The 17,166-nt window shown below is 35.4% G+C and overlaps 1 protein-coding gene and 1 pseudogene across 1 annotated transcript; one reads left to right on the forward strand and one right to left on the reverse strand.

The window, feature by feature from the left end:
* The first annotated feature begins 7,137 nt into the window (after positions 1–7,137).
* LOC107461335 (bifunctional purple acid phosphatase 26) lies at positions 7,138–11,815 on the forward strand. Its single transcript, XM_016079823.3, has 10 exons — positions 7,138–7,310; positions 7,843–8,066; positions 8,141–8,341; positions 8,538–8,649; positions 8,753–8,979; positions 9,608–9,746; positions 10,314–10,534; positions 10,758–10,879; positions 11,052–11,213; positions 11,331–11,815. Exons 2-10 carry the CDS (start codon positions 7,902–7,904, stop codon positions 11,407–11,409), a joined length of 1,428 nt encoding a protein of 475 aa, XP_015935309.1. The 5' UTR covers positions 7,138–7,310; positions 7,843–7,901; the 3' UTR covers positions 11,410–11,815.
* Positions 11,816–12,222: 407 nt separating this feature from the next.
* Positions 12,223–16,908, reverse strand: LOC107461325 (synaptotagmin-5-like; annotated as a pseudogene).
* Positions 16,909–17,166: the final 258 nt, after the last annotated feature.

Genomic DNA, 17,166 nt, shown 5'->3' on the forward strand with positions numbered 1-17,166 from the left:
TTAGTGATTGGTTTAGAAACTATACTTGCAACGAGAATTCATTTGTGAAATTCTAAACCATCAAAAATCCATTCGTCACTCCTCCAGCATGCCTTATTTTTATCTCGTCCATTCCTACGAGATAAAACTGGACAGAATCAGAAATTCACAAATTTTCAACATGGCTTAAATCAAACATTCCCAAGCTTTTTCTTAACAAACAAAATCTATCTTCACAAAGGGGTTTTGTAAAAATATCAGCAAGTTGTTCTTCAGATTTTACAAATTGAATGTCAATAGTACCCTTTTGCACATGTTCTCTAATAAAATGATATTTGATTTCAATGTGCTTTGTTCTTGAGTGCAGAACAAGATTTTTTGAAATATTTATTGCACTCATGTTATCACAAAATAAGGGTATACTATTGATCTTTAATTTGTAATCTTCCAATTGAGTTTTTAACCAAATTAATTGTGAACAACAAGTAGATGCGGATATATATTCAGCTTCAGCTGTGGATAGAGCCACTGTGGCTTGTTTCTTGCTTGACCACATGTTGAGTGAGCTTCCAAGGAAGTAACACATGCCGGAGGTGCTCCTTCTATCCACTCTATCTCCCGCATAATCTGCATCACAAAACCCTACTGCACAAAAATTATCAGATTTTGAATACCATAAGCCATAATCACATGTTCCCTTAATATATCTAATGATACGTTTAACGGCCGATAGATGAGATTCTTTTGGGTGGAGATTGAAATCGTGAGCATACACCCACACTTTGAACTATATCCGGTCTAGAGGAGGTAAGATACATTAATGAACCAATCATTCCCTTATACCGTGTTTCATCCACATATTTGCCATCATCATCTTTTTCAAGTTTATTGTTTGGATGCATTGGTGTTCCCATTGGTTTAGAATTTTCTAGGCCAAATTTTTTTGTAAGTTCTTTTGCATACTTTCCTTGATGAATAAAAGTACCACTAGGAGTTTGTTTAATTTGGGCCAAGAAAAAAAGTGAGCTCTCCCATTAAACTCATCTCAAACTCACTAGTCATGAGTTTTCCAAACTCTTCACACAATGACTCATTGGCCGATCCAAACACAATGTCATCCACATAAACTTGAACTAGAAGAATATCATCATTAGATGCTTCAATAAATAAAGTTGTGTCCGTGGTACCCCTTTGAAATTGATTTTCCAATAGGAAGGCACTAAGCCTTTCATACCAAGCTCTTGGAGCTTGCCTAAGGCCATAAAGGTCCTTTGAGAGTTTAAAAACATGATTTGGAAAATCTTTATGTTCAAAACCGGGGGGTTAGGCCACATACACTTCTCTATCAATAAAGCCATTAAGGAAAGCACATTTGACATCCATTTAAAACATTTTGAAACCCTTATGGGCAGCATAGGCAAGAAGCAACCTAATTGCTTCCATTCTAGCTACCGGAGTAAAAGACTCATCAAAATCAATTCCCTCTTCTTGATCGTAACCTTGGGCCACTAATCTAGCCTTGTTACGAACAACTTGTCCATCCTCACCAAGTTTATTTTTAAACACCCACTTAGTACCCGTAACTTTCTTACCATCTAGATGAGGTACTAATGTCCAAACCTCATTCTTGTCAAATTGAGCAAGCTCCTTTTGCATGGCCTTGACCCATGATGGATCTTCAAGGGCTTGTTTGACATTGTTGGGCTCCATTTGTGATAAGAGAGCAAAGTTGCTAGGTTCGGTTTGCCTTTTGGTGGATGATCTTGTTGTTACACCTTGAGAAGGATCACCAATGATGAAGTCATGAGGATAACCCCTCATAGACTTCCATTCTCTAGGCTTTCGGACAGGTGTAGAGCTTTGATGAACTTCTGGTGGTCTCACTGTTTCAGTTGCTCGTGCCTGCTCAGGAGACAAAATGGACATGTCTTCTCCAATCTGACGAGACAAAACTGGACTGGCAGATTCTTCAATTTGTACAGATTTGGGATTTTCTTTGCTTGTTCCAGCTTCTTCACCATCTGAATCATTATCTATCACAGTACTGGGAATTAAGTTAGAATCACAAAAAGTAACATGTATGGATTCCTCTATGGTTCTATGCTCTTTGAGATAAACTCTATAGGCCTTGCTTGTGGTGGAATATCTAACAAACATTCCTTCATAGGATTTTGGATCAAATTTTCCAAGGTTTTTCTTATTGTTAAGCACAAAACATTTGCATCCAAAAACATGAAAGTACTTAAGATTTGGAGGGGTTCCTTTCCGTAGCTCATAAGGAGTTCTTTTCAACCCTTTTCTAATTATTGTTCTATTCAAAATAAAATATGCTGTATTTACAGCTTCAGCCCATAGAAATTTAGGAACTTCATTCTCACATAACATAGCCCTTGTCATTTCTTGAAGGCTTCTATTCCTTCTTTCAACAACCCCATTTTGTTGATGTGTTCTAGGGCATGAAAAATTATGAGAAATTCCAAAGTCATCACAAAATTTTTCAAAGTCTTGATTTTCAAATTCTTTTCCGTGATCACTTCTCAAATGAGCTACTTTTAAATCTTTTTCATTTTGAATTTTCTTGCAAAGGGTTGAAAAAGCATGGAAAGCATCATTTTTATGAGCAAGAAAAAGTACCCAACTAAATCTAGAATAATCATCTACCACCACAAGACCATAGTGTTTACAGATTTTTCTTCACTAGCTTAGAAATTTGGTACATGCTAGCATGACCTAACTTTCTATGCCATAGCCATTTTTCAGATTCAGGAGATGTAAAACATGTTAAATTTTGTTCTTTTAAGTCCTCAAGAGTTAATCCATACACATTGTTGCATCTCTTAGCTTCAAAAAGAATATCCCCAATTTTTTCACAAACAACCAAGCACACAAATTTTCTAAAAATTACTTCAAATCCTAAATCACACAATTGACTTACACTAAGTAAGTTATGCTTCAAACCATTGACAAGAAGAACATCATTTATACAAGATGAAAAGTTTTTACCAACTTTTCCAACAGCCACTATCTTTCCTTTTCCATCATCACCGAAAGTGACAAGTCCTCCATCATATTCATCAAGCTTTATGAAGAAGGTTGTCTTTCCGGTCATAGGCCTAGAGCATCCGCTGTCCATGTACCACATATTTTCTTTTCTCTTGGATGCTAGGCATACCTACAAAATAAGCTCAAGTGATCTTAGGTATCCAAATCTTCTTGGATCCTTTCACGTTAAACCATCTCTTATGTTCCAAATCACTGTAATAAAAAATAACTTTGTAAACTTTATCATCAATCAATCTTTCACCAAAGAAACACTGAATGGGAAAATGACCACTTCGGTTACACAACCTACAAAACCTTGGAGTTGCTGTTTTGTTAAAATAGGTGGGATCTTGAAACCTTATGTCTTTGGATGATGAAGGTTTATCTTTAAAAGAATGTTTTTCATCAGATTTATAAAATCCCAAACCAGTTTTATCAAAAAATGGTTTTTGACTAGCCAAGATTTGATTTAGATTTTCAGAACTTAGATCAAATTTGGCTAAGTCATTTTCAAGATTTTTAACATTTTTCAGCAACTCTTCATTTTTCTTAAAACAGTTTACATATGCAACTACCGAGTGATCACTTTCACAGCTTCTAAGTTGGGCTTTCAACTGCTTATTTTCTTCCACAAGATCACAAGCAGTTTCGGCCTCCCTTAGCTTTTTTTTGAGAAAATCATTTTCAGCTTTAAGAATGAAAATTTGTTGTTCAAGATCTTGATTATCAGTCAGAAAACATCTTATTTTTTCAGAGAGGTGATCTATCAGAAGATGAAGGTCTTCAGTGTCAGGGTTTTGAAAAAATACCTGATCTACATGATTTGCCATGAGACAAGGCTGTGACTTAGTCTCAGATTCTTCATCACTGTCAGAGTCATTTTCTAAGTCTTCCCATGATGCCATCAGACCTTTCTTCTTTCCTCCTTTTTTCTTCTCCTCCCTTTTTAACTTGGGACAATCAGATTTGTAATGCCCCATTTCCTTGCAGTTGAAACAAGTCACTTTGCTAAGGTCTTTCTTCATTTTCCTTGAGCTGCTGCCTTTGCCTTTGAACTTCATTATTTTCCTGAATTTTTTGGCAAACAACACAAATTCATTTTCAGATGAGTTATCATTGGATTCATCATCCAGAAGGTTAGTAATAGAAGAAAATGCAATTCCTTTCTTTTTTGACTCTTTTTTCAAATAAGTGTTTTCAAAAGCAAGAAGATTTCCTCTCAAATTATCAAGTGTCATGGAATCAAGATTACTGCTCTCAGAAATAATTGAAGCTTTTGTTTTCCACTCTTTAGTGAGACATCTCAGCACTCTTCTCACAAGCACAGAATCAGAATGTGTTACTCCCATAGCATCCAAGCCAACAGTGATGGTATTGAACCGTTCGAACAGTTCATCGATAGATTCTCCTTCCTTCATTGTAAACATTTCATATTCCCTGTTTAACATGTCTATTCGAGTCTTCTTAACAATGGTGGTTCCTTCATGAGTGATTTGTAATTTATCCCAGATTTCCTTTGCTGTTGTGCATCGTGATACCCGTCGGTACTCCTCGAAGCTGATAGCACAGTTGAGTAGATTTATGGCCTTGGCATTTAGTTCCACTTTCTTCCTATCTTCTTCGGTCCAGCTTGCTTCTCGTTTAAGGGTGACTACTCCTTCAGCACTTGTGTTAGTAGGAAACTGTGGTCCTTCTAGGATGATCTTCCAAAGCCTGTAGTCTACTGCTTGCACAAAGATCTTCATTTTCTCCTTCCAATAGGTATAGTTTTTCCCATTGAAAAGAGGCAGTCTATTGCCTGACTGTCCTTCTGTGAGATTGTAGGACACCAGATTTGAGCCACTGCTTTCTGCCATGAGGATCTTTTGGTTTTCTTTTTCATGCCATCATTAACTTGATGGTCTTGATGCATGCAGCTTCTTCTTTTCGGTGAGTGTAGCTTAATGTAGCTTCCATGGTTGCTGTGACATGACCGAAGGAAGAAGAAAGAAAGATTAGAGAGAGAAGAAAGAAGATATTCAATGGATTTGATCAAATAATTAATGTAGCAAAGAGAAGGAATAAAAGTGCACTCAAGTTTCCTACTTCCCTTTACTGAGAGGCGTGTAGAATCATTAAAGCCATCAAATCAATTTTTCTCTCTCATTGTTCCAAGGTTTACAATAACTCCAATTAATAAAATTTGGATTCCATCAAGGAATAAAAGTGATATCCGTTGGAGCATGCAACAACATGATCAAAGGAGTGGGTTTTATTTGTTTAAATGGATAAAGCAATATTGTGTCCCATCTCCCTTTTTTTTTATTTCGGACCAAGCAAGTTGGTTATACACCAACAATAGATTTGGGCTTGCATATTTAAATCTGGCCCAAACCAATTCAGCCACAATGATTAAAACCATTTGTATGAATGCCGAATAATTTTTAATCAAACTGGGCTTGTTGTAGATTTCCTTTATTTTCGGCCCAACACAAAATCTGCACAACAAAATTATTAATTAAGCAAGTATGAATTAAGATCAAATTAATAATTTTGTAATTAATTATTTTAATAATGTTTGTTCATCATCAAAATTAAGTTAGAGTTTTCCAAACTCATCAATCTCCCACTTGATGACAAACATTATTAAAATTGAAATGGAAAGAAATTTAAAGATTGAGTAAAGAATACTCCCTTTGAATTTGAATTTCTCCCCCTGTCTAAATGTCACATGGCTCCCCCTTAATGTATGCTTATTTTACCAAGGGAAGCATTATCCTGTAACAATTTTAAAATCAAGCTTGAAGTAACAATGTTATTCAACATATTAATTTTAAAATGTTAAATACTTGATTTATGAGCATAGTTTGGTGATATACAAAACTCATTTGTTATCAATAAATTAATTATCTGCTCAAAGCTTTACACACATCAACTGAGCACAAAACAATGTTGTTCAAAAAATTTCAATTATTTTCCACTCATCACCTCTCAATACTTAAAACAATATCGTTTCAATTGTATTTAGAGATCAGATAGAAAAAAAAACGACATTTACAAGTTTAGTATGGTTTCTGTCTAACTACGTCATCAATCTATTACCAAAAAATACCTCAAGAACGATAGTTGTTAAATTCAAAATAAATTTGAAATAATTTTAAATTTAAGAACGAATTTAAAGTTCAATTGCAAATTCAATAACTACTTTAAAATTTAACTCGTTTAACCAAATATATATGACTATCTGAAAATTCACCATGTCATTTACATGTCAATATTTCACAAATTAAAATGTTTGTATTTTGTGTATTTGACGTGTGCGTGGGTCACGGTCTTAAAGACACTTCAACGTTACTGTACCGGTACTCGAACTTATTCAACTTCTTGAATTAAGATAAGTCAATATAATCCTCAATATTTAGTAAGAAAGTTAAGAACACAATAGAATACAAGAGAAAAAGAACTTTTGGTGGAAAAAATACTTTATTGCTCAAGTGTTTGTTACAAATGATTTACACATGACTTACACACCAAAACTCCAACTCTCACCTCCTATTTATAACCATACCTTCTTAATGAATGTTTAAAATTAAATCTAATCAACAGTTCAGATTAATCATCCAGAACTTTTATTACAAATATCTATCTTACCATAATTTTTTAAATATTTTTAAATTATTCCATATTATTTTTTATAATTCTATATGTACATTCTGACTCTTTTAAATTACTCTACGATCTTTTAAAATTTTTTAGATTTTCTAAAATATTTTAAAACTTTTTAAAATCATTTAAAACATTCTTAAACATTTTAAAAGAATATATAAATACTATTGAAAACATTTTAAATACTCCGAAAAGCACTGGTGCACCAATTATTTTAACCATTAATTTTAAATAATATATATTATATATATTTTTTATAATTCAAATCAACGATTAAAATAATTATTGTATCAATGCTCTCAGTACACTTAAAATGCTTCCAATACTATTAAATATAACTTTCTAAAATTTGACCGTGACAATCAGCAATGATGAAAAAGAGTAAGATTTAAGAGAGGGAATGAGACAGAGTAAGCGGGAAAGTTTGGACGAATGAGAAAGAGGCGCGTGTGTATCCTTCGTTTCACGTTAACCACTTGCTCGTGCAGTCGTGTCTCATTCCGGTCCCCAATACCTTACACCGACCTAAAGCCCAAAACCAGAGGGCTTGAAGGCTTCTCAATTCTTCCTCTTCCCTTTTAATACACTCCTTCTACTTCTTCATTCTTCTACATCTTCTCTGCAAATGCATCTTTGATCCAAAGGTAACCTCCTCGCCCTCCCTCTCCGCGTTTTTCCTAATCACTGCTATGCAATTCTAGGATCGAAATAGCATCTTCAATGAAGTCATAACCCTCATTAATACCTCTCATTCCTTTTAATTATTCTTTCTTCAATGATTGCGATTATCTCTGTTTTCGACATGGAATGTTTATTCAACTTCACCCGCCTTTGCTTCTAAAAAATGCTTACTCTCTTACCTCCCTCATATTCGTATTATTGTTAGTTAGGGATTCAGGAATTGCTTTCTGCATCTCAGTTGGAAAAAATGCTACCTTTTCTCTAATTCATAGCTCATTGCACCTTCTCTTTAGTGGATTCAAGGAAATGGTATTATGCTAACCAAATCTAACTAATTACAGTCTCGAGAGAATTCTGTAGAAAAGGTTTATATTTCGACAGCATCTAAAGCAAGTCATTCCCAGACCTAAATTCAACATGAACTTAACAAACTCTTTAACACTGTATTACTGTACAGTTAAAAATTAATTTCATTTGGTTTTTGAATGCATGTAGTTTAAGCTCTCGAGGCTGGTAAAGGACTAAAGCCAAGGGTTGCTTCACCAGCTACAACGATGTTGCTTCATTTTTTCCTAGCTTCCTTTGTGTTCCTCAGCTCTGTCAAAGATGGGAGTGCCAGGATCACAAGCTCTTTCGTTCGCTCAGAGTATCCATCCGCCGACATCCCCCTCGACCATGAAGCATTTGCAGTTCCAAAGGGTTACAATGCACCTCAACAAGTAAGTTTTGAAACAATATTAATGACGATAATGTTATAAGCTAATGACTCGCTGCCTTAATTAAATCTGTTTAGGTACATATCTCCCAAGGTGACTATGATGGAAAAGCAGTGATCATCTCCTGGGTGACAACTGATGAACCAGGATCCTGCAAAGTGCAATATGGAACATCAGAGAACAAACTTCAAGATTCTGCAGATGGCTCATTTACAAACTACACTTTCTATCAATACAAGTCTGGTTTCATTCATCAGTGCCTTATTGAAGATCTTGAGGTAATATTTTGATCAAATTGGAAAGTAGAACTATCATCAGCGGCATTCCATTGCAGTGTCAAAATTAAAAATTGAGAACGAAAATCCAGCTCTTGTCATGTGTTTTAACTTTCATAAGATTACACTATCTTTGTATAATTGTCATCTCACATTGTAGCTTTTGTTCATTTAATTTTCATTGATTTCCCCTTTTCAGTATGACACTAAATACTATTACAGAATAGGAAGTGGTGATTCTTCTCGAGATTTTTGGTTCAAAACACCTCCCAAAGTGGGGCCAGATGCTCCCTACAAATTTGGAATCATTGGTAAGTTGTCTTTTTTTTTTCCATGTTTGTTCAACTACAACATGGTTTTTACATCCTGGATTTTAGATTCATTCATAAATAAATTATTGTATGCACATTGCAGGTGATTTGGGCCAGACATTTAATTCGCTTTCCACACTTGATCACTACATTGAGAGCGGAGCTGAGACTGTGCTGTTTGTTGGGGATCTTTCTTATGCTGATAGGTATCAGTACAATGATGTTGGTCAGCGGTGGGATACATGGGGCCGGTTTGTTGAAAAAAGTACAGCATATCAACCATGGATTTGGTCTGCTGGAAATCATGAAATAGATTACATGCCCTATATGGTAGAGTACTAACCTGAGTCTGGGATGAGTATTGGTTATTCTTTTCTGCACTAGTAGAGTAAAATGAAGTGATTACTTTATGCACCTATAGAATGCTAAACTCTAATTGTGGCCCTTTTCTCTTTTATCTATTGGAGGGTATGTGAAAAAGTGCACTCTATCCTACGACTAAACTACCATGTCTGGAACAGGGGAACTGTGTGATCATTTTCTTGAGTGATGTGTGATTTTTACCGATAGAATCATATTTTATTTTCCAGTGATGTTCTCTTACATCGCAAAGCTGAACTGATATTGATGCATGCTTATTTACTAAATGCAAACTATGGTTTGAGCTAGATGTCTTCTTTGTTTCGTGCCACCCTTGCTATTTTCTGTGGTTTTGTAGCAAATTTAATATGATTAAAACTTATTTTATACAGAAAAAGCCATCGACTGTTTTGTTGCTCAGACCCAATAGTTTTGTGTTGATAAAGTAAATTTCAAGAGCTTTGTTGCAAATGTTTCAAATGTTTCTAAATTATAAGACTTCCATTTTCTCTTGTTGCAAATGTTTCAAAATTTCAAACTCCTTGCATTGGACGTTATGGACCTGACCTAATATTCCTCAATACATATGCATGTTCAGGGAGAAGTTGTTCCTTTCAGGAATTTTCTTAACCGATTTCCTACTCCTTATTTGGCCTCCAAAAGCAGCAACCCCCTCTGGTATGCAATCCGGCGTGCATCTGCTCATATTATTGTCATATCCAGCTATTCACCTTTTGGTAACAAATCTCCTCTTTCATTTATTTATTGATTTTCTGTACATGTTGATTATCTGTCTATATGTCATCTTGAACCACACTGTTATGAAAAATGCTATGTATCTATGATGTCACGAAATCCCTAATCTCTCGCTGACCAAAAAAAAAGAAGAAGAAGAAGCTGGTTATCTGCTATATTCTAGTACATAGTTTCGCAACTTTGGTTTCATAGTGTTCATAACCATAAAAAGCATGTGTTAGGTGAAACATGCATGATGTAGAGCAATAAGGAGCAAATGCTTCTATCTTCATTCTAAATTTACGAAAAAAATGTCCTCTTGATCACTTAAAAAGAAAGTGACCTGATTAGTTATTAGTTTATCTTTAACAATGTTGGTGACCCACTTTTTGGTTTTTTCGGCCTTAGAAGTATCATATAGTAAGTAAGAGCCCATCTGTACTAGTTGCAAAAGAACTGTGATCTTTTGCTGTACTTGCTGTTCTTTTTCAAAATGTTATTGTACAGTGTACTGTATATGTATGTGTGTGTATATACATATTCCTAACAATATTGATATTTCATGACAGTGAAGTACACACCTCAGTGGACTTGGCTCAAAGATGAGCTCAAGCGAGTTGATCGGGAGAAGACACCTTGGCTCATTGTTCTAATGCATGTGCCACTCTACAACAGTAATGAAGCGCATTACATGGAGGGTGAAAGCATGCGAGCAGCTTTCGAGAGCTGGTTCATCGATCATAAAGTTGATGTGATCTTTGCTGGTCATGTTCATGCTTATGAAAGATCGGTACGGTTTCTACCCTTTTTTCTTTCCCTGATATGGTTTTTGTCCTTGCACTACACAGACGATAGATAGCATGTGAATACGTGATTTTGGAGATACTAGCAGTTTAGGATAGAGAATATTGATATTTTCCCGTCAGAAAAAAGTAAATTATACTTAAAGTGTTGTATCCTTGTGATATCTTACTATATTCTCAATATTCAATTTTTTTTGCCCGCTTTTTCAGTATCGTTACTCCAATGTTGACTACAACATCACCAGCGGTCACCGGTATCCCGTACCGGACAAATCAGCACCTATTTACATAACAGTTGGAGATGGAGGAAATCAAGAAGGTCTTGCTTCAAGGTGAGTTAAATTGCTTTGACTTTGTCCAGTATAGGCAGCTAATCTTGTTCAAAAAAGATCACTTAATATTTGCTTTCATTTCTAGTTGATCTCTTCAAGGTTCGTGTCCGTTGTAATCGTTTTATCAATGATGTAATGTGATTTTCAATTTTCAAACCTTTTATTGGCTAAGGTTTACCGAACCACAGCCTCAATACTCTGCGTTTCGAGAAGCCAGCTATGGACACTCCACTCTGGAGATAATGAATAGGACCCATGCTGTCTACCACTGGAATCGCAATGATGATGGCAAGAAAGTCAAAACTGACTCATTCGTGTTGCATAACCAGTATTGGTAGGTTCATTTTTCACTAATCTGTAAATGAATGATGCATCTTCTTGTTACGAGGCTTATTATGTTAAAGCTTTATGTTAGAGCCATATGATAATTCCCATTTTCTTGTATTTACAGGGGAAGTCATAGGAGAAGAAAGCTGAACAAGCATCTTCTAGTGAGGCTATTTGATGCAGATACAATTACCACCATCTAAGAGAGTAGCTTGAAGAATGCATGTATTGGGGGTAGTGAAGAAAAAGTGTCATAAACGCTCGCTCACTAGTATATTCTGCTCAATAGTTTTGGGATGAGTGAAATACAGGTCTCTGGAAATGTAATAAGCGTGTGCTTATCATGCTAATGATTGTTAGATCACAAGATTGCAGCTGAAGAGGAAAAAGCTTAAACCAAATTAATAAATAGTGTGTACCATTAAGTAGAAGGATGATCAAGTCACCAGTCCGAGACTTGTTTTCATTAATGTGTTGCTATTTGGAGATGAGGACTGAGGGATGGAGGGAAAATAATCAACGTTATGCGTCAAAGTATAATTACCTTACTTCAAGTGTAATGTAACGGGGACGTGCATATAAAATTCAATTCAACTGCTTTTTTTATTATTATTATTATTATTATTATTATGATTTCAGTTTCAGTACTCAGCAAGATTTATACCTATATATAAATTTCTGTTTCTCTCTCAATTTTAGTTATTGTCAATAATCAAATCTGATACCACAGTTTTGGAGGTGGCTGAATAGAATAGCAATTTTAAATGAGATCGTGGCCTTTTAAAGATTTTTTTTTCCGTTAACTATAATGATATCAAAGTATATGAAAAGATGGCAAAAGTTTATTTTATAAATAGAAATCGATTTTAGGTTTCACAATTGTTTTGGATGTGTATATGACGTTGGACAGAAAACAGCAGGTCGATAAAATATAAGCATGACAAGAGGCGGTGGCATAGAGGTTAGAGCTAATGATCAAAGCAATTAACAGGGCAAGAAGATTTCAAGGGATAATGTGGTACAAAAATGTTTATATCTTTACCATGTTTGATGAGTATGTACATTGCTTATTGTAACCAGTAGAAAGATTCAAAATACACAATACAATAGCAGAAGTATGTTGGTGACAATATGGTCTACGTTATGCACAACTGTATTCTCTATGAACTTACATATTGTGTCAGAAACTCAAGAATCACGGTAAATTGGTTGAGGCATCCACTTGAGATGCAAATTCAAATAACCAGATTTTGCACCTTCAAGCTCAAAACGTTCTTTGTATTCCCCCTCCAATATGACCCTAGTAAGCGTCAATATGCATCTTCCCATATAATCCTGCATCAATTAAGGGCGCAACCATCAGAAAATGATAAATTGACATATCTTTTTTTTTTTGTGTGTGGGCAGAAGACACATCCATAGATTTATAACCTCCATTCAGCTGTTAATGCTCTTGATACAACATTGTCAGTCCACACATAATTGGTATATAAACTTTAGAGCCAATTGGCTTTAAACTCATTGAGACAATTAAAGAATGGGGCAATCTTGGTAACTAATTGAACAAACGGTGCATATATTTTACCTTTCCGAATGTGTCATGGTCATACACTTCCACCATTAGCATATCATGTAATCCATCCTCAACGACGAAGTCAAATGTTTGATTCCAAACAGGATTCAAGCAGTCATTGACAACCTGTGAATTTAACAAGCTTCCTGGGTCAAGTAAGTTCATAATGTATTGATAATTAACTAAGCTGCAATAATATAAAGCAGCGGAAAACATGAAATGCACCATTCTAGATATCATCCACAATTCCCCCATAATCCACCCCAAGAGTAAAGGAAAAAGATATAAAAGTAAGTATAATAGAGTTCGTTAACCATATCTATATTTGTTTCAGACCCATTTCTATGATTCTCGAAATGATCCTGAAGTGCAAGTTACTTTTTGTACTTGGTCCATCAAAATGAGAAGACCATACCCTGGTTTTATTTTTAGTTTCTGCTTTCTTCAAACTAAGAACAACAAAAGGATCAGATTTCCCCAGGAGATCGGTTGCAGGCAAATCTTCAGCAGATATCACTGTAACAGAAAGGACTCCTCTAATAATAACCTCCTTTCTCTTCTGTGTAAATTCATTTTCATTTCCATTAGACTCTATTCCATTTGTTGAACTTTTGAGAACCTTTTCCAAGGATGTCATTGAGTACTTGGGAGCAAATGGGTTGGTAAAGCTATTCTCCATGCCAAAAGGAATGTACAAAAGCTCCAAATGTACCTGAGCATATAGAACAAAAATTAAGAGAAAAACAAAATCTATTTTTTATGTCAGACATATATAGGGGAAAATATGTTTTTAACATTTTTTTTTATATAAACAAAAGTTTTCAAACAGAAAATGAATATAATTTCAAACATTATTGATTAGTACCATTCAGTTTTTGAACTATGGAAAGCAAAAGCATCTACACTTCAAAAATGATATTACATCTTTGTGGTTTAAAATGGACAAGTGCTCAGTGTGAATGAAAGAGGGTCACTTAATAAAAAAAAGAAAGAGACTCCAGTTGCAAAGTGCATAATCCCATTTCTACATGAAGCAACCAAGTTATTTTTCGAATAACTGTTGTATATACCACCCAATGCATGGAGCCAACAAGCTAACTTTTTCTCATAATATATAGGAAGATAAGACAATTGACAAACTAACAATCCCAGAAGGATAGGTTGATCAAATAGACTTTATTTATCATCTAAGGTTCTTAGAAAGTCATCTGATGGTAAATTTTCCAACAGAATAGGAATTCTCACCTGCCCTCTGTTCTTGTTATCTCTTTGGATCTCCAAATCCTTAACCAACTTCAACCACTTATCGTTAACTTTACCAGGCTCAAGTTCACTAAGCTTGACATGAGCACACCCAATCAATTCAGATGATTGTAAACCTTCAGAATCAAAGATTTTAACTACTTTTCTTCCACAATTTAATAAATTAAATGCTTGTAAAAGAATGGTATATAATAGAGACAGAAAAGGGATGGATGAATCTAACTTACAATTGTCTTGCTAGTCTTCATTCTGTCACGTAAAGGCCGTATGTATAAGACAGCATATGGATCCGATTTCCCAATGATATCCTTGTTTGTCAATTCCCTTGCTTGCACAAGCTTTACCTCTAATATCCCGACAGGCTTCAACTCCAGATCACTGGACCATAAAATACAGTGAGGACCAAAATGGCAAATCTGGAATATAGCAAACCAATATCATACCAAAGTATCTTCTGATTTGTAGTTAAAGTATTCCTATAACTTGAATACCTGTAGTCTCCAGGCAAGATAGTTACAACTTTTCTCACAGGCCATGTAATAGAATCTTCAACAGCATCCCGAATTGCCCCCTGAAACAATATAGTAGACCTAATTATTATAAAACACCTTATTTTAGGCACATAACCAATTCATCTTAGAGGCAGGAATTGGAAATGGTGGTAGCAGTTCAAACCTCAATTGCATCGTATAATCCAGGGATTGCTGATATGTCACCGCCAACGACTTTCAACGTAAAATCCAAGTTTTTCTGAAAGTTAAAAGTTCTGAAAAATTAAATATATTACACATAGGTTCCTGAGCTTTTCAGGTCTTTGTAGAAATATGGCTTGGCAAGTGGACAAACTGAGAATGTTGGGATGAAGGCACTGCATGCAGTCAGTGTGGGTGTATTTGAGAACACTAAATATACGAGCTATGAGCAAAGAGACAGTTCCCATGGCAAGTACCTCAGATCAAGTCAGAATTAACACGCTTACTGTTGTGTCTAGCCTTGTCTAATATGTAAGATATTTAATAAACACCTAAATGCAATTTTTTTATATATTATTTGGATGATCTTGCAAAAGCATATAACCTCAGTTCAACTTGACTGAAAATGAACCTCAAGATTGCATTTGGCCCCATTCGATACCACCATTGGAAGCCTAATACTAATGCAGATGCACTGAAACACGTGGAAAGTGCCTAAATTCATGAAAAAAATATCGTACCTTGTGTCTTAAAGAATAGCTAATGGCTCCAAAACCAGGAAATTCATCAACTAGTGGCTTAAAAATCAATCTGAAAACACCTGTAAATCCTATATTTTTTACCTGAAACGAGAGAGGAGCAAGAACGCAAAATCAACTATAACCGTTCAAGGAGCACATCAATCCTTCTTTCATTTTTGGATGGAAATGATTAAATGAATACATCAACTTAATATCGTGACTTGTGTAAACGAATGATGTTTGAAATTTAGAAAGCCTCAATCATAAACATTTCTATACATTGGCAAAATTAGCAGGGAAACTGAATATAAGGACTGGAGAAATGGACGTCAAAATAAATAAGTAGGCAACCGGTTAATTTGAAGAGATCTAATCAGATACACCGCAATAAGTAAAAGTGAAGACATTCACCTGCACTGGTAGTGCAACACCAAGCAGAGTTTTAATATCAAGTATAATGCTTGGATTGCCATCCCACTGCATTTCCAACTCCATTGTAACACCATCCCCTCCATCTTCAATTATAGAAACCCCTAAAGAACAGCGAAATTTCATGACATCCATTAGCAGAAGCTCCAGTAAGAAACATTTGAACTAAGATGAATAACACGATTGCATACAACAAACAAAACACGAAGTCCACATTCTAGAAAAACAAATAACTATTCTAAATTTCAATTGAAGCAAATGGAAGACTGAATTAAGAAAATTCCAAACCTGTAAACTGTGGTGCAACAGTGCCAAGAGTAAACTTGGAAAACTTGAGAGAAGCCAATATAATAGGTCTGTATTGTTCTAGAATCGGTTCCACCGACATCTTTATGAGCTCAGAAGCAGCCTAACAGTACCACCAGATTCATGTCCACATCAATAAATTATAGAAAGAAACCAAAACAAAACAAAAAGAGTTATGAATTAGGCGAATTAATGAACCACAATCCAAGATATGTTCATTAACCAGAAGTCATAATGAGAGTGAAGTTGAAGTTACTTCATTAACATAGGGCCAGATCTTAGTAAGATGCGAGTTGAGCCACGTTAACTGAAGAAACACAAACACAAAAACAAGAAAAGAAAGTGAACAGTGTGAGAGTCTAACGAATGAGTTAATTAATTGCCAGATGCAAAGAATACGAACAAGAAGAGAGAGCATAACTTCTGGCGGTTGGAGAAGACGACCCAAGAAGGGTAGAACTGAGGCGGGAGGAGCTTTCTGGAATCTTCGACGGACATCCTGGCGAAGGCGGCGATGGTGGCGGCGAGCTGAGATCGCTGCTTGGAGCGAGCATTCTCTGAGCGGACGAATCCGACGATGACGGCGAGCCCCACCACTACCCCCACCACCAACCCAAACACGAAACCCATCCTTTTCTTTTTCTTTGCTTCCTTCTACAGTCACACCGATTCTGTGCTTGTTTGTGATCCCGGGGAGGAAAAACGTGTGATAACGATGCTCCTTCTCTCTCTTTCAGTGATAAGAATGAAACGAATCACAATAATTGTTACTACAGTAACTAGTGGAGTAGTACTTGTACGGAAGCGGTGATTACTGATTAGTGATAGTGTTTATTGTTAAGCGGGAGCTTAATTTTACAACTTAGAAGTTGATTACGGTTTAATCGAGGTAGAGCCAGACAGCGAAACCACCTCATTAGTTATTACTGCAATTAACTAAAACTCTGACTTTGGTCTACGTTCTTTTTCTTTTCTTTTTTCATTGGAAGTCAGAGAGTCACGCCACCCACGCACTCTTTTGTTGCGTTAAATTGAATTTCTTCCGTTTATTGAGGTTTAAGCCGTCCCACCAATGGAATATCGCCATGTCAGCATTTATTTTTTTAATTAGTAAACATAATTAATTAATGAAAAAATTTAGGAGACCAGCATTTTTATTGAAATTTGGCCAACACT

This window comes from Arachis duranensis, chromosome 1, assembly GCF_000817695.3.
Source record: "Arachis duranensis cultivar V14167 chromosome 1, aradu.V14167.gnm2.J7QH, whole genome shotgun sequence".
NCBI lineage: Eukaryota > Viridiplantae > Streptophyta > Magnoliopsida > Fabales > Fabaceae > Arachis > Arachis duranensis.

Excerpts from the sequence above, each read along its gene's own strand:
- LOC107461335 (XM_016079823.3), top strand. The coding sequence starts at position 7,902 with ATGTTGCTTCATTTTTTCCTAGCTTCCTTTGTGTTCCTCAGCTCTGTC. Across the intron at positions 8,342-8,537 it reads GCCTTATTGAAGATCTTGAG|TATGACACTAAATACTATTA; the intron begins GTAATATTTTGA and ends TCCCCTTTTCAG. Across the intron at positions 11,214-11,330 it reads GTGTTGCATAACCAGTATTG|GGGAAGTCATAGGAGAAGAA; the intron begins GTAGGTTCATTT and ends TTGTATTTACAG.